General features: G+C 37.4%; 1 protein-coding gene across 1 annotated transcript in view; it reads left to right on the top strand.

Moving 5' to 3' along the window:
- cnbd1 (cyclic nucleotide binding domain containing 1) overlaps nucleotides 1-21646 on the top strand; it is a 53327-nt gene extending 31681 nt beyond the window's left edge. Inside the window, exons 7-13 of the mRNA XM_067435351.1 lie at nucleotides 2035-2172; nucleotides 3040-3172; nucleotides 13792-13898; nucleotides 14049-14199; nucleotides 14383-14450; nucleotides 15296-15355; nucleotides 20180-21646. Of these exons, the coding sequence (XP_067291452.1) occupies nucleotides 2035-2172; nucleotides 3040-3172; nucleotides 13792-13898; nucleotides 14049-14199; nucleotides 14383-14450; nucleotides 15296-15355; nucleotides 20180-20293 (771 nt within the window). The 3' untranslated portion in view covers nucleotides 20294-21646. The remainder of the gene's footprint in view (nucleotides 1-2034; nucleotides 2173-3039; nucleotides 3173-13791; nucleotides 13899-14048; nucleotides 14200-14382; nucleotides 14451-15295; nucleotides 15356-20179) is intronic.
- The last annotated feature ends 6145 nt before the right edge of the window (nucleotides 21647-27791 follow it).

Genomic DNA, 27791 nt, shown 5'->3' with positions numbered 1-27791 from the left:
TTCCAGGTGTCCCAAACAGTTGGAAGGGTTCATCAGAGAAAGTAACTTTGTACCAGCTTTCTGATCCTCATGCTTCCTGCAGAATTTAAGTCTGTCTTTGAAGCTTTTGTTGGAGAGAAGTGGCTTCTTTGCTTCCCTTGTTGACACCAGGTCATTGTCCAAAAGTCTTGGCCTCACTGTGTGTGCAGATGCACTCACACCCACCTGCTGCCGATATTGAGAAAGCTCTGCACTGGTGGTGACACGATTCCTTAGCTGACTCCTCAGGAGGATACTCTGGGATGTCCTGAAGCCTTCTTCACTCCAGTTGAACTGCTCTCCTTGAGGTTCCTGATGATCGGGTAAAGAGTTCCTTCATGTGCAATTTTCTGTGCTGCAATTTCCTTACATGTGAGATGCAAAGTGATGATGGCTGCACATCTTTCTTTGGAAGTAACCATTGCTAACACTAGAGCACAGTGTTTTGAAGCCCTTCATCCCTTCTTTTATAGTCGCTCTGCTCTAATAATTAAATCCTGACTAGTACTTGTTCACACTTTGCCATGTGGTGATGATAGGATCAGTGAAATTGTTTTACAAATGCTATTCATTTTAAGCCAGGGGCAAAAAACAGTGAATGTTTGGTTTTTCTGATAGTTATTTAAAATGCATCTGATCAGTCTGCATAATAATCTGGAAACAATGTGAACTGAAGAAGCAAACTTCAACATTTGTTTCACTACCAATACTGTTGGCCATGGCTGTACGGTCTGTTCACTGTTCACACCAAGAATGAAAACTATAATTATGATAACTATATTAGCATCCACAGCACACCAACAGACGATAACACTGTTTATTCTAAATGTGCTGGTGCGTTTATGATTTTGCAGTGCACACTTTCAAATTGGATGAATTTTGATTGTCCTTTTTTATCGTTTATCAGCTGGACAAAACATCCCTTTAACTAGAAAAGTGTGATTCCTTTGGAACATTTCACTTTTTAAGATAGTGGTCACAGTTGTTTGCAATAGTCCTACTTTAATTTAGAATATAGAGGGTATGCATTGACATCACTTTACTGCCAGACTGAGTGCCAAAATAATTGCTGCATGACTGGATTTAGTAGGGAAAACTGCAAAAATGCGAGCAAAACTAACAATTTTCAGTTTAAACTAAAGTTTGGCCATATAGTGTTCCCTACAACTTACCAAAGATCCAGTGATCCATAGATATTAACATGCAGACAGGAATGACTAACATTTAAATGAGCCTGATTTCAGTGCCGGGAAAATACATAAAGCAAATTTGCCCTTGAGCGCTATATATAAGTGCAATATAGGTAGGTCTAAATCCGGGTGATCACTTATATATTGTCATTTGTCCAGCCCTAAAACTTGCACAGATTTTATTAGACAAAAACCTCCAATCATGAAGAATATAAGGTGGCAAATATTTAAATGATCAGTTGTCAATACAATATATAGGGTATGTTTTTACCCCAAAACTAAACATATTGACACATAATATAAACCTGCAAATCCATTTTTTCGCTGGAGTCCAGCTGTTTCTGTGAATAGCAGCGATCCATTTGCTTCTCTTTTCTGTAGCTTTCAGCCGTCTGCAAAAATATACCTTAGCTTTCTGGTCAAATTTTATTTTTTATCGTCAATCTCAAAGCTCTTTCCTGTTTTAGCTGTGCTTTGTGTGCTTTTTGCAGCATTTGCGCTGAAAACCAATGCGTAACCGATTGTGACGTCATGTGCATACCCCCTATTGTAGAATAGTAAAATGCATAATTCAACAATTTCTTTAAAGAAAACTAGCAGAAATCATTAATTGTAATGTGGCAGTTAGTTCCATTCCACAGAGGAATATAAATATCTATTAGATTGAAGTATTACATCCAGTAGTGAAGCTCTTCAAAACTATAATCAGTAACCAACCTGGCCGCAGAGTCAGTATATATATAATATATAATATATATAATCCTTGACTTCTGTCCTATTAAACATTTTGAAAATCTTTTCATACTGTGTACTTGATTTGGTTTAGATTGCAGCTGGAGGTTCTTTCGGATCCTTTGAACCTGGAAATGCTATAGTTGGAGATGCCAACATCCAGAGTGTCCTGACACTTGAGACCTGTGAGATTCTCAAAATTTCTCGCTCTGGCTACGAGAAAGTAAAAAAGGTGCTGCAGCGTGATACCCAATATAATACAATACAAATATATTGCTGAGGAAATAATGTAATTTCATTTTTTTATTTTCAAATGTATTAATGTTATTAGCCAAAACCAGTACATTAAATGAAATCTCTGATACCAGCCTCTGATAACATTGTATTGCCAAAAGTATTCGGACATCCCTCCAAATCATTGAATTCAGGTTTTCCAACCACTTCCATGGCCACAGATGTATAAAATCAAGTACTAGGCATGCAGACGCTTCTACAAACATTTGTGAAAGAATGGGTCGCTCTCAGGAGCTCAGTGAGTTCAAGTGTGGTACCGTGATAGGTGTTCAATTGTGCAATCTATTCATGAAATTTCTTCACTACTAGCTATAACACAGTTCAACAATTCAGTTAGTGGTATTATAAGAAAGTAGAAGCAATTGGGAACAACAGCAACTCAGCCATGAATTGGTAGGCCACATAAAATCACAGAACGGGGTCAGCGCATGCTGAGGCACACAGTGTGCAGAAGTCGCCAACTTTCTGCAGTCAATTGTTACAGACCTCCAAACTTTGTTTGGCCTTCAGATTAGCTCAAGAACAGTATGTAGAGAGCTTCATGGAATGCGTTTAAACACATAAACACACTCCTAAACCTTGTGGAAAGCCTTCCCAGAAGAGTTGAAGCTGTTATAGCGGCAAATGGTGGGCCAACTCCATATTAAACCCTTTGATTTATAAGTGGGATGTCATTTAAGTTTTTGTGCATTTAAAGGCAGGCGTCCCAAAACTTTTGGCAATATAGTGTATATATTGTACATCCTGATCTTCTGTATGTGTCTTAAAATTGTGGCATCAATAAGACATTGTTCTCTATTTTTAGGATGTCCTGGCACAGGACCATCAAGTTAAAGTGTCTTTGATCCAGGGTTGCCAGCTGTACCTTCACTGGCCAAAGCTCTCCATCAACCACCTGGTCGACAGCATTCAACTAAAAACATTCCCTGCTAATCAAGGTAAGTGGGTGTCTTGATTGAATATGTTCTGTCAGAATGAATCACGGCGGCTTCTAACACGCTCTAGTTTTGTTTTGTTTTGTTGACTGATGCTGAGCACCTGGATGGCATAATGGTTTTCCTCACTTAGTATGATAATCGACACGTTTGCCCCTAAATAAATGTGTTTATGGATGGAGAGCACTCGAATTTGATTAGAGAAAAATACAAGCTGCTCCATTACTCCACACAGCTGACTTTATTTTCCAGGACGGCTGCTTTTACACCTCATTTGGGAAATATCGAAGCCCAGATATTCATTTACGTGCATATGTTTATGTGTGTCATTGCAGGAGTGCTCAAATTATGTTTGCATGTCTGATTTTACTAAACTTGAGCTGTAGTACACATCAAAAGACTTTGTATGCATTCTCTCATATAGGCACGTGAATGAATCTGAATTGAACACAAAATCTGGTTGGCTGTTCAATCTCAGTTCCTGTCCTGGAGCTGACAAGCAGGCATATGGTGTGCTGTGGTTGCACTGAGATATTGGGCGGAGATCAGCTATCATGGCTGAAATCTTTATTTAGTTGCCGGAATCTCTCCTCTTCCGTGGCTGCATCCCATTATCCTTATCCTCCCTCCAATTATACGTCTTCGTTTGGATCTTCCTTTTTAATGAAAGGCTTCAGCTTTTCAGTACAAAGTAAATCGGTTTTCTTTCAAGACGCTTTGAATTGAGATCATTCCATGCTAGACCACATCTTCGAATGGGTTTTTGTGCATGTGTGAACACTTAAACACAAAAATATTGGTGTATAGATTAGTTTATACGTTAATATCAAAATCTTGAGATGTTTTATATATATATATCCTTCTCAAAAAATTTGCATATTGTGATAAAGTTCATTATTTTTCATAATGTAATTTTCATTTTAGATTCATTGCACACCAACTGAAATATTTCAGGCCTTTTATTGTTTTAATACTGATGATTTTGGCATACAGCTCATGAAAACCCAAAATTCCTATCTCAAAAAATTAACATATTTCATCCGACCAATAAAAGAAAAGTATTTTTAATACAAAAAAGTCAACCTTCAAATAATTATGTTCAGTTGTGCACTCAATACTTGGTCGGGAATCCTTTTGCAGAAATGACTGCTTCACTGCGGCGTGGCATGGAGGCGATCAGCCTGTGGCACTGCTGAGGTGTTATGAAGGCCCAGGATGCTTCGATAGCGGCCTTAAGCTCATCCAGAGTGTTGGGTCTTGCGTCTCTCAACTTTCTCTTCACAATATCCCACAGATTCTCTATGGGGTTCAGGTCAGGAGAGTTGGCAGGCCAATTGAACACAGTAATACCATGATCAGTAAACCATTTACCAGTGGTTTTGGCACTATGAGCGTGTGCCAGGTCGTGCTGAAAAACAAAATCTTCATCTTCATGAAGCTTTTCAGCAGATGGAAGCATGAAGTGCTCCAAAATCTCCTGATAGCTTGCTGCATTGACCCTGCCCTTGATAAAACACAGTGGAGCAACACCAGCAGCTGACATGGCACCCCAGACCATCACTGACTGTGGATTCTTGACACTGGACTTCAGGCATTTTGGCATTTCCTTCTCCCCAGTCTTCCTCTAGACTCTGGCACCTTGATTTCCGAATGACATGCAAAATTTGCTTTCATCTGAAAAAAGTACTTTGGACCACTGAGCAACAGTCCAGTGCTGCTTCTCTGTATCCCAAAGTGGCTTGACCTGGGGAATGCGGCACCTGTAGCCCATTTCCTGCACACGCCTGTGCACGGTGGCTCTGGATGTTTCTACTCCAGACTCAGTCCACTGCTTCCGCAAGTCCCCCAAGGTCTGGAATCGGTCCTTCTCCACAATCTTCCTCAGGGTCCGGTCACCTCTTCTCGTTGTGTAGCGTTTTTTGCCACACTTTTTCCTTCCCACAGACTTCCTACTGAGGTGCCTTGATACAGCACTCTGGGAACAGCCTATTCGTTCAGAAATTTCTTTCTGTGTCTTTCCCTCTCACTTGAGGGTGTCAGTGATGGCCTTCTGGACAGCAGTCAGGTCGGCAGTCTTACCCATGATTGCGGTTTTGAGTAATGAACCAGGCTGGGAGTTTTTAAAGCCTCAGGAATCTTTTTCAGGTGTTTAGAGTTAATTAGTTGATTCAGATGATTAGGTTAATAGCTCGTTTAGAGAACCTTTTCATGATATGCTAATTTTTTTAAAAGATTTTTTGGAATTTTGGGTTTTCATGAGCTGTATGCCCAAAATCATCAGTTTTAAAACAATAAAAGACCTGAAATATTTCATTTGGTGTGCAATAAATCTAAAATATATGAAAGTTTAATTTTTATCATTATGGAAAATAAGGAACTTTTATCACATATGCTAATTTTTTTAGAAGGACCTGTGTGTGTGTGTGTGTGTGTGTGTGTATATATATATATATATATATATATATATATATATATATATATATATATATATATATATATATATATATATATATATATATATATATATATATATACATATATATATACATACATACATACATACACACACACACACACACACACACACACACACACACACACACACACACACACACAAAACAAACTTATGAATTATATATAATTGAATCAGCATATCGATTCAGAATTCTGATCACCAATGTCACTTGATTTCAGCAGTTTGGCAGTCTGACACGTGATCCGAATCATGAATCAATCCGCTGATTCATAACCATTTGAATCTTTGTTTGAGGATTGAAAACAAACCCGGAAGAGGGAGACAATGCTATATAGTCGTAGTTTTTGTTATTTTGGGACCAAAATGTATTTTCGATGTTTCAAGAGATTTTAATTAACACATAGATGTCACATATGGACTACTTTGATGATGTTTTTATTACCTTTCTGGTCCTTCTGGAAAGGGACAGTATACTGTGCATAGATTTTCAATGGATAGACAGAATCTCTCGGACTAAATATAAAATATCTTAAACTGTGTTCCGAAGATGAACGGAGGTCTTACGGGTGTGGAACGACATTAGGGTGAGTCAATAATGACATATTTTTCATTTTTGGGTGAACTAACCCTTTAACTAAGAACAAATTTCTTGCATAACTATTAGTTAGAGACCAAATGTCACTGCACTGGGGTTTTGTTCTTTGCAGAATGGAACCTGGTTGTATGTATTAGCACTTACAGTTTATCCGGCTCAGCTTAGGGTTGGGCTATCATATCATGGCTGTTCTTTATCAGACGGAGAGAGAGACCTATGGAACGAGATGTGATTAGAGAGGAAGACAGGTGTGTGGTAGAGGAGATTGATTGGCTCTTATCTGAGTGTGCAGCCGACAGCTGATGGATGGGCGAGAGCCCTGATCATTTCAGATGGCAGAGGGGTGGCTATTCTTGAACCAACTTCAGGTTGATCCCTATTGGATGAAATACAGCATTTCCAGATGAAGTTGATCACTTGGCATAAAACAAGTTTTCTTGTGAATAAATACACTAGGCCTGTCAATTGATTACAGATCATATTGAATTAAATACATGTTGATTAAAATAAAATAATGAGCATAAATAAAGGCTTGTCAATATTTGCCAAATGAGGATAATTCAGATGTTGTGGAATTTAAAAAGTGGCTCTAGAAGTAATTCAATTGAAATGTTTGGCCTTTGCTTAATGTTTTGTTCATTTCCATTCTCACATGCTAGGTTTAAAGATAATGTTTCAAGTTAAAAAAAAAGAGACTCTGTAGCGAAATGAGAATCTCTGATGAGAATTATTTCCAACCAAACCAATGGTGTGGTTTCATAAATTTTAAACACTTCATTTTATAATTATTAAATTAATTTATTAGTTTTTTTCATCTACAAACACAAATCTTCGGAACACAAAGGAAGATATTTTTGTTGAAATCCGATGGCTCAGAAAGGCCTTCATTGACACCAATGTCATTTCCTCTCTCAAGACCCATAAAGGCACTAAAGACGGCGTTACAAAGCCCATCTCACTAAAGTGGCTCTACAATAACTTTATGATGCGACGAGAATAGTTTTTGTGCGCAAAAAATCTAAATAACTGGACTTGGTGGGCCAAGTCGAGTGATGGGCCGATTTCGAAACGAAGTTTAGGACGTTATGAATCAGTTTATCAATTCATGATTCGGATCGCCAATCTCACGTGATTTCAGCAGTTGGCAGGTTTGACACTCCATCCGAATCATGAATCTATGCGCTGATTCACAACCGTTCTAAACTTTGTCTTGAAATCGGCCCATCACTATATAAGTGGTTATTTAGTTTTTTGCGCACAAAAACTATTCTCGTCGCTTCATAAAGTTATTGTAGAGCCACTGTAGTGAGATGGGCTTTGTAATGACGTCTTTAGTGCCTTTATGGGTCTTGAGAGAGGAAATGACATTGGTGTCAATGAAGGCCTTTCTGAGCCATCGGATTTCAACAAAAATATCTTCATTTGTGTTCTGAAGATGAACGGAGGTCTTATGCGTGTTGAACGATATTAGGGTAAGTAATTAATGACAGAATTTTCATTTTTGGGTGAACTTACCCTTTAAGAGTATTGATAGAGCCCTTTTGGACCAATGCACACAGTACACAGGTACACATACCCCTTTTTTCATTATTAAACTAGCATAAGTGGATTCTGACATGCCCTAAGTGTACCTGCGCCATGTGCTTAGATTGTTAAAATAGGGCCCCTATCCCTAGTCTCTCAAAAGGCCTATTCTGAACTGTCTGAAACGAGTCGTCAGTAACTCGTCTTGCTTGCAGAGCAGAGTAGACTTTCAAAAAGAGGGGTTTAGAGAGACTGAATCTTTATCAAACCATTTCAGACACTGAGAAAAAAGGTAATGCTGCAATGTATAATATGAGAAAATATTAAAATAAATGTTTTTACCTCAAATGTTGGTACAAAATAAGGCCAAATCCTTATTTAAATTTCCTTATTTAGACTTCCTAAACAGAATTAGGATCCTTTTTAAATATCACAACAGGGGAACTTTATAGCTCAGTGGAGGCACTGGAGTGTTTGTAGTCTCGTGTGTATTTGTTCATGTGAGTTTTGGAAACGATGGCACAGTGTGAAGTCATTCTCTTTTACACTTTAATTGCACACTGTTCAGCACCTTGGATAGCAGCACGACACGTGAACAGGTGTGAGAATGATGTTAACTCGCATGTGAACATGATGGACTCAGCGTCCCAGTTCTGGGAGCATGCAGAGCAGGAAACCCCTAATGGGTTTTCCCTTTGGATGACTACTTGTGCACCAAACTTGACCGGCTAACAACCCGTGACCACCCTGCCTCACCAAAGCCACTGTCCTCATTTGAACTTCCTCTTGACTGTGATTGCATAACCTTACAGCCTTGATCCAGAGGCCTTCCCTGTTCAGCTGTCTTGACTGTTAAGGTCAGCTAAACCTCAAACTTCAAACCATTAACACTCTCCTTTCCATTGCAGTCTTGCCTTCTTAGTGGCACCCAACTGCACTTATTTCTGTGCTTGTTTCTGTAGTAAATATATCTTGTTTTAGAGATATAGTCCACAGTGTGGACAGATGTTTATTGATGCATCTCAATACTAACTTTTGCTGTGTCTTATCTGATTTCGGTCTCATGTCTCTTTCTCCCAACTTCCCCAGTTTTTTATCATGTCTTAGTTTGCCTCTCTAGAGAGACATGAGGTGTAACTGTAATATCTTCTGTTCTACAGCAGGATCATGCCAAACAAAAGCATGTTGTCTCCAGTGCTGAACTGCATCACCCTGCATCCAAAGCTGTCCTGTTCTTACACATTCTGACCTGGACTGCCACCCCTAGGCTATGAATCCATTCAGGTCCAGGTTTTTCTGGTGGCTTCAGGTGGCTGGACTTGCATTCTAAATATCCAGTCCAGCGTGACTGTTTTTGATTATCTGAGCAGAAGTGTACTGATCTGTTGCTGTTTGGCCCACCCAGTCAGAGAGAATATTATCCACTGATGACATCAATTTTTAGGGTAACATTTAACCACCCAGAATTATTTTTTGTTGTTGAAAAGAGATCTTCTACACTCGACTTCTGCTTTTATCATAGATTTTTTTTTAAAAAGAAGAATATCTTATTCTCACTAAGGCTGCATTTATCTGATCAAGTAAAAACTGTAAACTATTATTAATTAAAATAACTGTTTTCTATTTGAATATATTTTTAAATGCCATTCATCATCATTACTCCAGTCTTCAGTGTCACATGATCATTCTTATATGCCGATTTTCTGTTCAATAATTTCTTATTATTATCGATGTTAAAAACTATTTTTATGAAAACAATGACGCTTTTCAGGATTATTTGATACCATTTTTTTTTTAAAGAACAGAACCTTTATTTGAAAAAGAAAAAAAGTCTTTACTGTCAATTTTGATCCATTTAATGCACCCTTGCTGGATAAAAGTATTAGTGCCAGATTTAGTAAATAGGGCAAATTAGTGTAAAAGTGCAATCCCCCCCCAAAAATGCAGATGGGAGTGGAAAGTTATGTTCATGATCTACTGACGACACACACATTAAAGAATACAGACACAGTCGGATCATTATCATTAATGATCAATGCAATCTACCAAGAGCAGCGTAAATTAGCATCTGGTTTATAACATGCTTTTTTGGGTGGTAAATAATGCCTCAAATACCAGTAAATTAAATAGTGCAAACCTTTCTAAATTACTTTGCATGCTTAATTCGAATACTCATAAAAGGTAAACTTTTACAAAAACATATGCAATAACGTCAGCGGCAAAAAAAGGTGTGGGCAGTTAGCCCACTACTGCTAATTTCAGACCGAATGTCTTTAGTAAGTCCTGACAGTACTTTTTTAATGCCAAAAGAGGGGTGCTTACGGTAGTTTCTTAGTAAAAAAGTTTTAGTAACTTCTGGATGGTTTGTGCATACATATGGTATATATACACTCTATTGCCAAACGTATTGGTACACCCCTTCAAATAAATGAATTCAGGTGTTCCAATCTCTTTCATGGCCACAGGTGTATAAAATCAAGCACCTAGGCAAGCAGACGCTTCTACAAACATTTGTGAAAGAATAGATCGCTTTCGGGATCTCAGTGAATTCAAGCGTGGTATAACAATAGGTTGATTTTGATAGGAAATGTTCTCACTATTAAATATTCCATGGTCAACTGTTATATTATAATGAAATGGAAGCAATTGGGAACAACAGCACATCAGCCACGAAGTGGTAGGCCACGTAAAATCACAGAGCGGGGTCAGTGCATGCTGAGGGGCACATTGTGCAGAAGTCGATTACTACAGACTTCCAAACTTTGTGACCTTCTGATTATCTTAAGAACAGTGCATGGGGAGCTTCATGGAATGGCTTCCATGGCCGAGCATTTGCATCTAAGCCTTACATCAACAAGTGCAATGCAAAGCGTCGGATAGAGTGGTGTAAAGCATGCCACCACTGGACACTAGAGCAGTAGAGATGTGCTCTCTGGAGTGACAATGAACTTTTCTCTTTCTGGGAATCCGATGGACGAGTCTGGGTTTGGCGGTTGCCAGGAGAATGGTACTTGCCTGATTGCATTGAGCCAAGTGTAAAGTTTGGTGGAGGAGTGGTTATTGTTTGGGGTTGTTTTTTAAGGGTTGGTCTTGGCCCCTTAGTTCCAGTGAAAGGAACTGTAAATATCTTCAGCATATCAAGACATTTTGGACAATTTCATGCTTCCATCTTTGTGGGAACAATTTGGGGATAACCCCTTCCTGTTCCAACATGAATGCACACCAGTGCACAAAGCAAGGTCCATAAAGACATGGAGGAGTGAGTTTAGTGTGTAGGAACTTGACTGGGCTGTGTCCTGATCTTAACCAAATTGAACACTTTTGAGAGGAATTAGAGTGGAGACTGAGAGCCAGGCCTTCTCGTCCAACATCAGTGCCTGACCTCACAAATGTGCTACATTTCTAAACCTTGTGGAAAGCCTTCCCAGAAGAGTTGGAGTTGTTATAGCTGCAAAACCAACCCATTGGGCCACTGAATCTGCATTAACGTCAACAGCTGGGGCAACAGCCTTAGTCCTAATGGGTTGTTATCATGGCTATCAAAGTCCAGTGTTCTGTATTTTGCTTACGTGAGTTTTTGTTGTAGGTGGCTATTGTAGATGGCTATAAAAATAAATAAATAAATAAAAAACTTGTATACTGTGCTAATTAATTGAGACTTCTTACAGCTCTTACAGGTTGTTGGCCTTGTTTGTTTCGTTGCTTCTATTGCTCTCCCCTTTTTTGTAAGTCGCTTTGGATAAAAGCGTCTGCTAAATGATTAAATGTAAATGTAAATGCAAAGGATGGGCCAACTCCATATTAACCCCTTCGGATTAAGAATGGGATGTCATTAAAGTCCATGTGCATATAAAGGCATGCGGTCTAAAACTTTTAGCAATATAGTGTATATATTTGATGTATTTTCTATTTTTGTTCTTATAACATTGGGATTCCTTTATGTCAAGGCTTTTTAAAAAGTGATGCATAGTATGATACATAGTAAGCTGTCAATGTCTTTAAAGAGTGTATATAGGCCATAATTAACCTTTGCCACTCCTGCCAATGATGGTGAATTGAGAAAATATATCGAATACCACCATGAATATTTCTTACCTTCCATGAAACTGTATTTTGCATAAGTTTTATAAAAAAAAAAAATCTATATTTTAGTTCTTATCAATTTGGAATTTTTGAAGTAACGTATGGAAAAAGTAACTACCGACGTATGGAAAATAAAATATGCTGTTAGAGGAGTGTAGTTATGTAACAGAGTAACAGTTTCATGCTGTTCCACAGGACTAATTGTGTTGTGCAGTACAGAAATGCAGAACTCTGGATGTTAATGCCCCGCGGGAGGAGGCGTGACTGCGGCGTGTTCATCTAAGAAGACAAACGGCGCGTACCAGAGCCTGCTGTGATTTCCCAAGTGATCCAGACATTTGCTTTTTAATGGCTTGCGAAGACATGCGGAGTGGGCGAATAATATAGTAACGACAGTTTTGCTCTGAAAAGAGGGAGAGTGTGAAGGATGAGATTAAAAACTCGGTGTTGAAACACGACTTCCTCCTGCCTCTAACACTTCTGAAGTGGAGGCCTGGGTTCTGTCACTGGCCAGACAAATGGACTCTGCTTGTCCCGCTCCCTGCTTCACAGAGATGGGATTTACCTGTCAAGGCTGATATACTGTGTTTCCCCCTGATGTTAAAGGCTCACTGTAAATCAATTTAATCCTCACCTCCACAAACCAACCTCAGGTTTGTCACAATAAGAAATAATCCACCGCTTTTGGGGCTGCTGCCAAAACATAGATTACTTCTGTCGTAAACAGTCTGTATCTTTTTTTCTCATTCTATCCTGCTTGTGTCTCCTCTGGTTTACATTGCGATGCATTTATTATGGCGGGGAATGCCTTTCTTTTGCATAGCACCTGATGCAATGAGCGCCAAACAGTTAAAGGCATAGTTCACCCCAAAATGAAAATTATCCCATAATTTACTCACCTTCAAGCCATCCTAGGTGTATATGACATTCTTCTTTCAGACGAATGCAATTGGAGTTACATAAAAAAAATCTTTTGGCTCTTCTAAACTTTATAATGGAAGTGAATGGCAGCCCAAAATTTATAGCCCAAAAAAGTGCATCCATCCATTATAAACCACTGCTCTGGGGGGTTAATAAAGGCTTTCTGAAGCAAATCGATGCGTTTGTGTAAGAAAAATATCCATATTTAAAACTTTATAAAGTAAAACATCTAGCTTCCGGTGGACCGCCTTCCGTATTCAACTTACGAAGAAAGCGTAATGCCTCTTGCAGTTCAAAGCGCTTACACTATGTATGATGTCATCTTTGCACCAGTTACACCTTTTACTTTGTCTAAGTCTTCCAGACATGGACCACTGAGCCACTGCCGCCCCAACATAAGGTTGGATCAATAATCTCTTCATGATTGACAGTGTACGGTAGATGTGTTACTGTCACTGAACTGAGCCGCACAGTGAAACAGCCAATCAGAGCCCAACTCTAGATTAATATTTATGACCCTTCCAAATAAGGCAAAAACAGACCATTACATACAGACACTTTCTGGGGTTGTAAATGGAACTGTAAAACCGTATCTGGACCATTTTAACCCTTAAATAAGTCACATACCCTATGTAGATATCAGAGAACAATTTAAAATATTGTTTCATTTCATTCTAGGGCACCTTTAATTAAAATTATGCCTTTATTTTTAAAAATTGGAAACAAATAATGATGTAGGGAAAATATATAAATTTGATGCTGATTTTGCTATTCATTTATCACAGTGGAAATGGAAAGTCAATTTGAACGCATTGTATTGTGGGTAGATATTCCTTCCAGTGTACTGTGGTTGCATATATATTTGGTAAATATATTGTCATCCAGGTACTCCATAGAATCCTAAAATCTGGATATTGTATAATAACATAGAAAGCATGCATATGCAATATGTTTGTTCTTATTGTTTATTGATTACAATTTTAATTTAAGTTGTTTCCTAAGCAAAGTCTTAAATCTGTACAGTGCTGGTGAAAGAGGGAAAGATCTGTCCGTTTGTGGCTTTCATTGGATGTGGAGAATGTAACATCCTTCAGGATGTGGGATCGTTAAAAAAAACTGTTGACAAAAAGGTATCAGAATGAACTTGAGGCTTCTGTGTGCACAGCACTTTGCAAAGAAACATCAGTTCATGCATTTACTTATTTTACTTCTTTCCTGTCACAAATAATAGTGTTTAATGCATTTTGTTCAGTGAAAAAGAGAGAAACTCTGAATTGCAGGGCTGCAGGATCAGATTCGTGTTGGTTGGTAAACTAGGTCCAAAGCAGTCATTTGGAGAGGTCAGCATCCTATTGAACCAGCCCTCCCCTTGTACTGTTATCACTGCCACTGAAGTTCATGGTGGAATCATTCAGCCGGAATGTCTTAAAGGTCAGTCGCTACACTTTACTGCTTCTACCTGCGCAGAGCAGGATTACCGTGACTTTACACCTCAGAGCTAATAGCTTCAAACTGACATGCTCGTAGTAACACACACTGAGTCCTCAGCTAATTTAAAGCATGTGTTTAATATTATGATGTTTATCTGAATGAGGTTTATTTACCCATGCACAGGACTGGACTCAGTGACCACCTCTCTTATTCTTCAGACTGCGCAACCGATGTGTGGAAAGCTCAGTGAGGTAAGACAAAAGGGGAACTTGGAGAACAGTGTTTGAAAGACCTTTATGAGCATTGAGCAAAGAGTTAAGGGATACGCTCACTTTTAGTGTGAGAATTGGCCACGTCCCAAAGGATCTTGAATATGAATTTAAAGGGTTAGTTCACCCAAAAATTAAAATCATTTCATTAATTACTCACCCTCATGTCGTTGGACATCCGTAAGACCTTCGTTCCTCTTCGGAACACAAATGAAGATATTTTTGTTGAAAGCTGACGGCTGAGAAAGGCTTCAGAGAGGCCTCCATTGGCATTCAGTACATTTCCACTCACAAGACCCATAAAGGCACTAAACACATCGATACAAAGTCCATCTCACTACAGTGGCTGTACAATAATGTTACAATGCGACAAAAATAGTTATTAATAAATGTATATATATATATATATATATATATATATATATATATATATATATATATATATATATATATATATATATATATATATATATTTTTTTTTTTTTTTTTTTTTTTTTTTTTAATCAGTTCATTGGTATATTATTTTATTTAAATATATTGATTTAAAAAAGATCATTTCATTTTCAGCAGAAATAACTGTATTTTCTGGCCACCCAGAATTTTTATATCAGTGCATCTCTAAAAGAAATGAAACAGTCATGCACCAGAGTAATTTTATTTGTATCATATTGTATTTTATCCTAAAATGGACTGCATTATTATAGCAATTCTGGGAGATGAAATGTTCTTCCAGTAAAGTCCATACAATGCAATTTGCAGTTATAAGATTGTTTCACCTTGAGGGTGTTTGCTGCTTTTGTTTCTCATGTATGTTTTTCTTTGTGTAGGAGGAACTCATGAAGGAGTTCCTGACACAGGAGAGGATGAAGAAATGGGAACATGAGAAGGTTCTTCACTTATTAATTTTTCTTTTGACCCTTTAACCCATAATACGATGTGTGTCCTCCTTTCGGGTGTGTTGTTCATGGAGAATGCCCAGCGGAGTGAATTATAGTGCCGAACCCTTCTGGAACACTTTCCAAATTCTCCAAACAACTCTTAACCCCACCCCCGAGCCCCAACCAAAAAAACTCCAAAAAACTAAAAAAAACAAATCAAGCAGTGAGTTCATGAGATGTATAAGCTGCACTTACTCCCAGACACCCGTTCAACTTTGACTTTGTTCTCAGAGACGCCAGACTCTGCCGTCTCTGTGTTCGCATGCCAATTTGCCAAGCAAGAGAGACCAACATGCTCTGATATTTCACAGCATGGTCTGGTCCTCTCTGGTAAACACAAAATGCATTTCAAACACTTTTCATTTTGGATCTGTCCACACATGGCTGAACAGTTTGGCACTCTATACCATGAATCAAGCGGTACAGTTTTTGCTTTATCGTTTATGCCTTGGTATGCATTTTCAAAAATGAGCAGGACTGCTTTACAATAATTACTCTTGAGAACGACAAAAAAAAGATGAAGATGGTCCCAGACAAATGGAGACAACGAAAACTTGTTAGTAAGGGGTATAATGTGAAGCAGAGTTCATACATTTAGTCAAAATTATCTATTTTATATGTTATTTCTTAACTGAATTATTACATAATATGAAGCTATTTTTGCACTAATGCCAGACTTGCCAGACCATGTATAGTTGTATTTTTTGTTTGCATCCATTTTAAAAATAGAAAGTTGTCAGTTGTAAATTATTTAATTCACTAGATTATCACAAAATAGGACCTACAACATGGTTATTTATTATAGAAAAAAATATGTTTTAATTTAATTTCCTGTGGAAATGTCCTATATCATTAATCATGGCACTCAAATATTCCTCTCCTGCATGCAGTTTTACTAGATTCCACCGTCTAGTGAAGATCTTCTAAGTGTGTGTGTGTGTGTGTGTGTGTGTGTGTGTGTGTGTGTGGTCCGTGGAGCTGTATGCTCCTGGTGCTTATAAACAGAAGAGACTGGCGCTTTGTGCGTGTGTGTAAACATTTCCCATTGAAATGCTCTAATCCTCAGAAGTGCTCTCTAGCTCATCTGTTTTTCAGATGTTTCCTATATCATTCACAGTATATAACTTTGCCATCGGGAGCTCCGTTTCAGGTGTAGCTTTAAAGTTACAGTTTTGTGCTTGACAGGCTGCAGTGTCAAATAATAATCTGTCTATAATTTACCTCTATATAATATCACTCCCTTTATATTCCATATAAAGCCTATGAATCTATAATATAATTATAATAATGTAAAAGGAAATGTAAATTAAATTTCATTGCTATTGTAATATAATGGAAATAAAATGCTTTAATATTATATGAATTATTTTATTTTATGTATTATATTAATGTCTTTTGCATCTTGATTTATGTATGTATATGTAGATAGATGGGTGGATAGTTAGACAGACAGTGGATAGAAAGTAGAGTGGATAGAAAGACAGACAGATATATAGCAATTAGCATTTTGATTCGATTTACATTAAATTCACATTAGATTCCATTCACATTTGATTCAATTTGGTTTACATTCAATTAAATTCATTTTATATTAAATTAAATTCACATTAGATTCAATTCGATTTAGTTTGACTGCATTCACATTCGATTAGATTCACATTCGATTCATAGTCAGTTCACATTTGATTCCATTCACATTCGATTCACATTCAATTCGATTCACATTTGATTCACATTCAATTCACATTCAAATAACTAATTACACATTAGATTCAATTTGATTCACATTCCATTCACATTTGATTAGATTCACATTCGATTCCATTCACATTCATTTCACATTTGATTTACATTCGATTCACATTTGATTCGATTCTTTCAATTCACAGTTGATTCACATTCAATTCACATTCAGTTCAAAGTGCTTTTATTTTTGAATGTTAAGCAGCCTCAAAAATAAAATTAAAATGTTTAATGACTATAGTCACCAATTTTATAAAGCCTTTTTTCCATCAGTAGCAGCAGTGTTAGCCTTGGTTCAAGTGCTTGGTATCAGAGAAAAAAACAAGTAAGTGGTGCTGTAGTGCAGTGGGTTGTGGGAAATATTAGACCAATAAGAATGCCTACTTCAAAATGCCACCACGATCCAGGCATATTTCTATGATGCACACACTAATTCTAATCTCAGGTTTATGTTCAGATGGAATGCGATTTAGGGTGCAGTCATTCTTTGTATCTTCCATATGGTTCTTTACATACTCCTTGACTGACTTTGTATGAGATCCAGCCTTTCTAAACTCCCTAGTCATGTGACCTCACTCCTCTCTTTGCCCCGTGTGCATTCACACCTGTTTCTTATTCTCTCATCATTACACTCAACGAAAAGCATATACTAGGCCAACAGAAACACACCCTTTATTAAAACACACATACACATTTTTCCAAACTGTTTTTTGGGATGTGATTTGGAACTTGTTTCATCTGTTCCCAGTGTAGTTTGCTTCCATCTAGGGTACCAGGCAAAATAAATAGGTTAATGTAAATAGTCGCTGGTCTTCGGCTTCAACAGTGATTATTCAGTTTACTCTTGACATATAAGCTATTAAGAGTGAGGTCTCCAAAACTGTAAAAAAAATATTGTTGGTTTAACTTAAAAAAGTAAGTAACCTGTTGCCTTAAAATTGAGTTTATTGAAATGAAAAATTTGAGTTGATACAATGAAGGAAATTGGTTTAATAAATAGAAACTCAAAATATTATTGTATCTGAACCACATAAAAAATGTGATAAATCATGAAAATAGCACTATTTGGCTGCGTCATCATAAATAAAACACACACAATTACCCAATATGCTTACAAAATCTTTTAATAATATTTTAATAAAGGTTGTCGAATCTCAAAAAATGTTCATTGTATTAACTCAAAAATTTTATTTCAATGAACTTAAAATTTTAATGCAACCAGGTAACTTTTTTTCTAGATAATTTCTTACAGTGTATGTGGTAAAATATTGTATTAAGTGGAGTACCAAAGCTATAATATTGGCATCCAGTACATTGTGAATACATTGTTTAATACATCATTGACATCAACCCTACAGTGTCTAGCAGCAAGTTTAAATATGCATTTACATGTACATTGCTTAAGTAAGACACCTTTTCACTTCAATTATTTCTAGGTGGACTTTCACTGCAAGAAGTGTACTGTATGTCACTTTGATGGTTTCTCATTATATACTTTATTGGATTATGCTCACAAAGTACCTCTGGAGTCCCTGTTTAGAAATATGAGTATAAAAACAAAGTTAGTTCTGAATGAACTCAAACATGCCAGTGAGCTTTGAGATAAGGCATAAATGAATAAATAGTGAACATAAACCATGCAAACTCCTTAGGGCGAGGTGAATGTGTGTTTACCGTCTGTGTAAGATATGCATGTTAACCTTTTTTGGCCATGTAGCATAAAGCAAACAATACTATTATAGTCAGATAATGTACAAAATATGTATAAACACCAGCGGCTTGTAAACAGTCTGTCTCTGGACGTACTCATTTGTCTTCAAGCAGACACAGTAAATCTCTGCAATCTGTGTCATGTATTTAGGGGTGTCAGACAAGAGGTTTTTAAAATGACTTATGGGCTTGATACTAAACACATGGCACTGTGCAAATTATGCTGATGGAAAATAGAAACACTCCTGTTGTTGGACCTGATTCAGACTTTATCTGTGAAATAACAACAAGGAAAAGAGAATAATGAAGAAAAAGATTTGCACTGTAAAATGATCAAGCATTGACTTTAAAAACATCCCCCTTCCCAAAACACAGCTCAGAACCAGTGTGACCCTAATTGTGTCCAGGGCTATAGCTGGGGAATCCAGGGGACGGGTGAGTTTGTTGCTGTGGGATTTCTCGGTTAAAATAACAGGGGGGCCCTAGAGTTGTCACCACCTTTCCCCCGCTACTGACGCCCCTGGTTGTGACCATCTGGTACATATCGCACGCAAAAAAAGTTGAGTGCTCATTAGAATCAACATGTTCACACAATGTATGAAATATGAAATAATGTCATATGATTGTGAATTAACTAATTACTCTATGGATTTCTTTACTAGCCACTAGCTTTTAGACATGGTTGACCAGCAATTTTGTAGGTAGATCACATGATTATGTTGGTCCAAGAACTAGACCACCCCCATGCCTGCATAAGTCAACTTGGACCCGCATCAGAATTCATTTGTTTTTTGATTATTTGGTTACATTACACGGTCTACACTAGATGCGAGTGGTGCAACACGACGTGACTAAAAAATCCTAGACAGTATACTCATACCCTGCTCTATTTCCGATTGTAATCCAACTGTCTGCACTACATTTCACACAAAGGACAAATGGATTTGCAGTGCTCGCTTCGCCCCGTCCAGTGTTCAAAGCCTTGAGCTGGCGCCACACTACAATTGTCACATCCAGTGAAGACATGACATTAGAGGCATTCTCAAAAAATCTGTTCTTTTTCTTACGTTTAGCAAATTGATGGGTACTGGGGCACTTTTTGCCACTGAAAAATATAACAATTATAACAAATTAGCCCTAATTAAACCCCTTTTTTGAGTTGATTAGATATTGTTCCACATGAAGCTCATTCATTTCTTCTAACTAATGTTGACATGATTGACAAGCCTCATTGCATCAACTGTATGTCTTATCAAAGGGTTTAAAATGTACAACCTTATAATATACTCACGCTCTTTTTTTTTTTTGTCTCTCCCACAGAGGAAGATACTTTCCGATGCTTTGTTTTATAATGGGGTTCATCCAGGAAGAGGCAAATGGACTTTTAACAGAGGAACAAGAGGAGTTACTGGGAAATCCAAGAAGTCCATATGAAGTTCAGCAGATAAAAATACACACACACACACACACACACACACACACACACACACACACACACACACACACACACACACACACACACACACACACACACACACACATTTGTTTTTGTGACATATGCGGACATTCCATAGGCGTAATGGTTTTTATACTGTAAAAAACTTATTTTCTATCCCCTTACACTGCCCCTACCCCTAAACCTACCCATCACAGGAAACATTCTGCATTTTTACTTTCTAAAAAAACTCATCCTGTATGATTTACAAGCATTTTAAAAAGTGGGGACATGGCCAATGTCCTCATATTTCACCCTCTCCTTGTAATACCCATGTCATACCCATGTTATACACATTTGTGTCCTCATATGTCACAAACACACACACACACACACACACACACACACATTGTGTTTTTGTGAATTGTGGGGAAATTTCATAGGCGTAATGGATTTTACACTGTACAAACTGTACATTTTATCCCCCTACACTGCCCCTACCCCTAAACCTACCCATCACAGGAAACAGTCTGCATTTTTACATATTAAAAAAACCTAATTTAGTATGTTTATGAATCCATTTACATTGTGGGGACCGCTGGCTGGTCCCCAAAATGTATGGGATCTCAGGTTTATATGTGACCAATCACAGAAAGTAGGGACACAAGTCGGTTCTGGGGCATTTTGAGTTTTTTACAGATTCTGAAAGTGTAGTCTCCAAGCTTTCCAACGGTGTGTAACACATGGAAATCTGATAATGTTTGGAGAAGTAGTGGCCATTTTGAATGTAGGCATTTAGAAAGGTTTAGAAAAACGAGAGAAAACAGCCTCTAAAGATTGTGCAGTTCTCACCTGTTGGGAGTGCCAATAGGGCTCATTTACGTCTCATTTAGATAAGCCATACCCCCTGTAAAGCTCCCCTGTAAAGCTCCATGGTTGCTAGTAACAACAGACACAACAGGAAAAATCAGACCACATACTATTAATAATAAAGGATAGCAGATGTTTTTGGCAAGTGATACCATGCTAACGATTACAATTAAAATGAATAACAATAGGTAGGTATGAGAGGGTCTAAACATGAGAGAACATATGTGTTCTTAGAATGAACACAAAACGACAAACTTTTGTGTTTATGAGAGCTCACCCCATAAGAAACATTAAAGTATTCTTGCAGATCTCGTTACCTCCAATAAAATAAGTCGTTCGGGCACACTTTCTGTTTGACGGGGTCTTCTTTGTGGATGTACTGTGCGTCTGTTTGACAGGGATAAAGACAGAGGTAAATGGGTAAAATCCAAAACCGTAAGGCGCATGTCATCAAGTTAAAAATACACAGATCAGAGGTTCGAATCCACCTTTTGCCACACTCCGTAACTGAGAAACACTTATTATTAAACACGTTAGTTGCTTTATTTCCACTTTTCTTATATTTTCTCAATTCTTATTGAAAATAAATGCCTTTCCGATCTAATATGTGATGTGTGGCAAAAGGCGGATTCGAACCTCTTATCGATTTGCGTCAAAACTTGATGATATGCGCCTTATCTCTACACTATAGCCATGGTTACGGATTTTCCCCATTTCTCTGTCTTTATCCCCGTCAAATGTTACTATAGCCTCTGATATCTTAGGGCCCAACTCTGACCTCTGACGCTCTGACATATTTTGAAAAAAAAAAAAAAAAAAAATGCTTCTTTCTCATTTTGCTTGAAAGTAGAGCTGCCGACTTGTGTCCCTGGTTTCCTTGACGGGTCAAATATTACAGTTTGGGGACATTTGGTCCCCACAATGTAATATAATCCCGTACACACACATTCACACAGATGGTTTATTGGTTGATTTGATGTTCATTTACAAGCTTAAGTTCTTGCCCTGAAAGGAAGCAGGTGTCGCAGTATGAGCATTTGTGTATTTTGTAACGTTTATGACAGTGAGAGTTGCATGAAAAAAATTTTTTTCTCCACTCTCATACACTCTGTCATATAAGGATGCCTAGTCAGCTAATAAACATAAGAAGTCATGAAAGCCCTAAATGATATATTTCTGAACATATCTGATGCCTTGATGAAGAAACCCATTCTTCTGAGCACATTGTTATCTTCTGTTTTTGCTGGAAGTGGTTTTCTGGATCCCACAGCTGACACCCGCTCCAGAGACACAGATACTGAGAAACAGAACTCAAGGGGTTTATTTCCATCACCACAGCATTATAATCCTTCACCTTCTTTTTCAAAAGCATTTCCATTCTGACAATATGCAGGAGTTTTCTGCGTACAGCTGGCTAGAGGGATTGAAAATACGGACACACAAGGATGCAATTAAACCCACTTGGATTGACAAAAACGGGATGATCCCCAGGTGCGTTTACTTAGCTCAGTCAAGGGTGATTCACTGTGGGTGGCCGCAAAAGATCCAGCCACATCACTGACTTCTGCAGACATCTCTTTACTTTTCATACAAAGCATTGTGCTCTTCCTGTCACAGCTCCTCATGTCAGTGTCAAAAGGACAAACAAGCCCTTCAGTTGCCATTCAGACAATTGCTATTTACTCCAAGTGAATGCATTTCACATTATGCTGTCATATCAGTCCTGAAGTCATCTGGGTCTGACATATAATGTATTTTAAGTTTCAACATTTATAGTAAAGACTACAAAATGATCTTGAATTATTGCGTCGTGTCTACCTGACTTCCATGTCTGGCGTACATGCTTTAAACTTTATTTAGCAATTTCGTTCTTAAGCTGAATGCTTTTTGCAACTGCCTTGTGTCAACTCATGTCTGACAGGCCTTAAATTAATAAATCTGTATGGAAATTCCAAGCCTAGAATACTTTAAGTTTGTTTAGGTTCAAGGAACTTTAACTGCCCCCATTGGGGATGGCTAATCTCAGTTTCCTGAAGGAAAACAGCTACTCTAATTCTTTTTATAACCTTAAACTCTTATTTAGTCTATGTCTGTCCTTAGATGATTGTCTCCGACCTTAAATGACTGACCTTGCAGGGTTTCTGTGATCTGGTGACTGAATGTTAACTAATGTTTGTGATTGACTGACTGGTTTTGATCATCCTGGCGGCTTAATTTTATTAAGTAACTCCAGACAAAACAAATATTAAAACAGGTCATTTTAAATGTCTCAGCAGGATGCTAGATGTTTTGGGTTTTCATTTTTTAAAGTTTGTTTTCCAGGTCTTCTGTCTTGGTTTTGACTTGCTAATGTAATAATACTCTTGCAGGTGGACATTCACAGCAATATTTTGGCAGGTGGAGCATGCATATTTTTCCATTAGTGCATTTGTTTGGAAAAGGTCACGTGACAACCACGAGAACAGATGTTAGAGATGATGCGAGGAATGTTTGCTGACACACTTCAATTGATCTCTGAACTCTCCTTTGCACCTGCTACCAAGGTATTTGCATGGTACTCCAAGGTACTACCAAGAATACCTTTGTAGTACTTTGGAGCTTTTTATATGTGCATTGTTCATATTCAAAATAAAATCAAGGTATTGCCATAGCACCATGTTCAAAACTATGATGCTTACATGGTACGCTTAGGTATGTCAAAGAATAGCATGCTTTTGTGGACATTTTTAATAGTAGTACAGTTATTTTTTGACGTCCTTGGCATACCATGGAAATCAGTTACATGAGTAGCATAATATGACCATTATATGACCATTCAATTATTACTGTCAGTATTTTTGTAAGGAATGGTACTGTCATGGTATTGCCATTGAACAAAAAACAATATGTGTCCATAGTATGATGTAAAAATCTGTACTATGATAAATCTCTAATGCATGGTATTATCATAATATATGTATCCAAAAAGCCTTGGTAAAACAATAAGTTTAGGAGTGTGTTTATCAGAATTTTTGACCATTCTTCTCAAAAGCGCATTTGAGGTCACGCACTGATGTTGGACGAGAAGGCCTGGCTCACAGTCTCCACCCTAATTCAGACAAAAAGGTGTTCAATCGGGTGAAAGGGTTAGTTCACCCAAAAAAAAAAATCAAAAAAAATCTTTCATTAATTACTTCTCCTCGTGTCGTTTGTTACCCGCAAGACCACCGCTCATCTTCAGAACACAAATGAAGATATTTTTGTTGAAATCCGATGGCTCAGAAAGGCCTTCATGGACACCAATGTAATTTCCTCTCTCAAGAGCCATAAAGGCACTAAAGACGTCGTTACAAAGCCCATCTCTCTACAGTGGCTCTAAACAAAGTTTTGAACCGTTATGAATCAGCCTATTGATTCATGATTCGGATCGCCAAAGTCACGTGATTTCAGCAATCGGCACACGATCCGAATCATGAATAGATTAGCCGATTCATAACAGTTCAAAGCTTTGTTTTGAAATCGGCCCATCAGCTATTCTCGTCGCTTCATAAAGTTATTGTAGAGCCACTTTAGTGAGATGGGCTTTGTAACGACGTCTTTAGTGCCTTTATGGGTCTTAAGAGAGGAAATGACATTGGTGTCAATGAAGGCCTTTCTGAGCCATCGGATTTCAACAAAAATATCTTCATTTGTGTTCTGAAGATGAAAGGTCTTACTGGTGTCAAATGACATTAGGGTGAGCAATTAATGACATTCAAATTTTTGGGTGAACTAACCCTTTAAGTTCAGGAATCTGTGCAAGTTCAGTCAAGTTCCTCCACACCAAACTCACTCCTCCATGTCTTTATGGACCTTGCTTTGTGCAATGGTGTGTAGTCATGATGGAACAGGAAGGGGTTATCCCCAAACTGTCCCCACAAAATCGGGAGCATGAAATTGTCCAAAATGTCTTGGTGTGCTGAAGAATTAAGAGTTCCTTTCACTGGAAATAAGGGGCCAAGCCCAACTGTTAAATAACAACCCCACACCATAATCCCCCTCCTCCAAACATTACACTTGGCTCAAGGCAGTCAGGCAAGTACTGTTCTCCTGGCAACCACCAAACCCAGACTCGTCCATCATATTGCCAGACAGAGAAGCTTGATTGGTCACTCCAGAGAAAACGTCTTCACTGCTCTGCTTTACACCACTGCATCCTACGCTTTGCATTGCATTTGGTAATATAAGGCTTGGATGCAAATGCTCGGCCATGGAAACCCATTCCATTAAGCTGTCTACGCACTGATCTTAAGCTAATTTGAAGGCCACATGAAGTTAGGAGGTCTATAGCTTTTGACTGCAGAAAGTTGGCGACTTCTGCACACTGTGCTCCTCAACATGTGCTGACCCCTATCTGTGATTTTTACATGGCCTACCACTTTGTGGCTGAGTTGATTTTGTTCCTAATTGCTTCCACTTTGTTATAATACCACTAACAGTTCACCGTATAATATTTAGTAGTGAGAAAATTTCACGAATGGACTTATTGCACAGGTGGCAACCTATCACGGTACAACACTTGAATTCACTGAGATCCTGAGAGCGACCCATTCTTTCACAAATGTTTGTAGAATCATCTGCATAGGTGCTTGATTTTATACATCTGTGGCCATGGACGAGACTGGAAGAGACTGGGAGTTCAGTGATTTGGAGGGGTGTCCCAATACTTTTGGCAATATAGTGTATATATCCAAAATCATAGTAGTAATATAGTAAATCTAATAAAACAGTGTGCTTCCATGGTATATTTTAAAAAGACATGGTACTACCATTGTGCATACCTAAAAACAGTATTTCCATAGTATACTGTATATCCAAAAAGCCATCATTAGTATCATGGTGAATATATATATATATATGTATATATATATATATGTATATATATATATATATATATATATATATATATATATATATATATATATATATATATATATATATATATATATATATATATATATATATATATATATATATATATATATATATATATATATATATACACACACACACACACACACACACACACACACACACACACACACATACAAAAAGTGTGTACTGAGGTACTTTGGCCTTTCTTTGTCTGTGTACAGTTGCAAAAGCTAAATAACATTGCAAAAAGTTAAGGGAATTCTCTTCACAGTAACTGGTAAATGTGCTGTAGGTGTTTTACAGTGTTCAGCTTCATTTACCACAGGTCTCATGACCTCATAATTAATGTTTGCCAAACAGCAGGAAGCCGATATTTCACAGACACACAAACACACATGAACGCACCCGGTGACATCCACCATTGTTTTCCCTCTGCCTGACATGAACGGAAATAGTAATGGATAAACAATGCAATTATCCTGGCGCTGTGCCCGTCTCCCTCCAGACCAAAACCTCTGTAGCCTGCAGAACATCCATCATTCTGCCTCCACCATCACCACAAATACCTCACATTCAAAAACAGCAAAGACGCTGCGAATCCATCTGCCCGTCCTCCTCAGACCATTAGATGCTTATCATCTATGTCTAGAAGTCTCACGCCATTTATTATATTTGAATACATGTCGTCACCCATTGTTTAGCATCTCTTTTCTCTTGAAACGCGAATCAGTGGTATTTTTCTTTCTGTAAATTCAAATTAAAGACAATACAAGGCTTTCTTTTGTGTCCCTTTGGAAAGATGATGAATGAACATAAATGCATAATTTTGTACACTTTTATGATGCTGATTTCCCTTGTCTTCTTGATTATTGTTCTTCATATGACTCTTCATATGAGTCCCATCTGTTCTGGTCATCAAATTCTCATACGCGTCATAGCGGGAAAGGTTGAGACTTCCTGTAATTTTAGATTCTGTCACCGTTTGATGTCCACGATGTGCTGTCATTCATCTCTACCATCCGTCAATAAAGAAAAAAAAGATAAGAGTCGTGCGTTCACATTCATTTATGTGTATTGTACTTAAGCTCAATGTTAGCTAGCATTTACATGAATAGGTGTGAAGGCATTGTGGGAGATTTTTGATTGATGTTATATGCTTTTATTTAAAAGGAAAAAAAGAATTACAATAAAATAGTTTATTCAGCAAAGTTGCATTAAATTGATCAAACTTGAAAGTAAAGATATTTATGATGTTACAAAGTCTATTTCAAATAAATGCTTTTCTTTTAAACTTTTTTCAGGATTAATCAAAGAATCCTGAAAAAAGGTATGGTTTCCACAAAAATATTAAGCAGCACAACCGCTTTCAAATTTGATAATTATCCCTGTTTCTTGAGCAGCAAATCAGCATATTATAATGAGAATCATGTGATACATTTTTTTTTAAATGTATCATTTTAATATTTTAAAAATATGTCACATTATTACTATTTTTACTTAAGTTTTGATCAAATAAAGTCTTGGTGCACATATTAGACTAATAATATTTTTTAAAAATCTTACTGTCACCAAACTTATGAACACTTACTTTGTATTAGCTTGTTTTTTCCTAATAAGTAAATGTATTCATTGTTTTCTTTTTGATTTTGATAATTAACATTTCTATCTTTGAAAACATTTCTGGTTGGATTTAATTCAGATGAGAACATTAGCAGAATACTTTTAAAAGACTTA

Source organism: Pseudorasbora parva, chromosome 24, assembly GCF_024679245.1.
Source record: "Pseudorasbora parva isolate DD20220531a chromosome 24, ASM2467924v1, whole genome shotgun sequence".
Lineage (NCBI taxonomy): Eukaryota > Metazoa > Chordata > Actinopteri > Cypriniformes > Gobionidae > Pseudorasbora > Pseudorasbora parva.
Note: the sequence above shows the minus strand (reverse complement) of the source record. Positions and strands in the feature narration are given on the sequence as shown.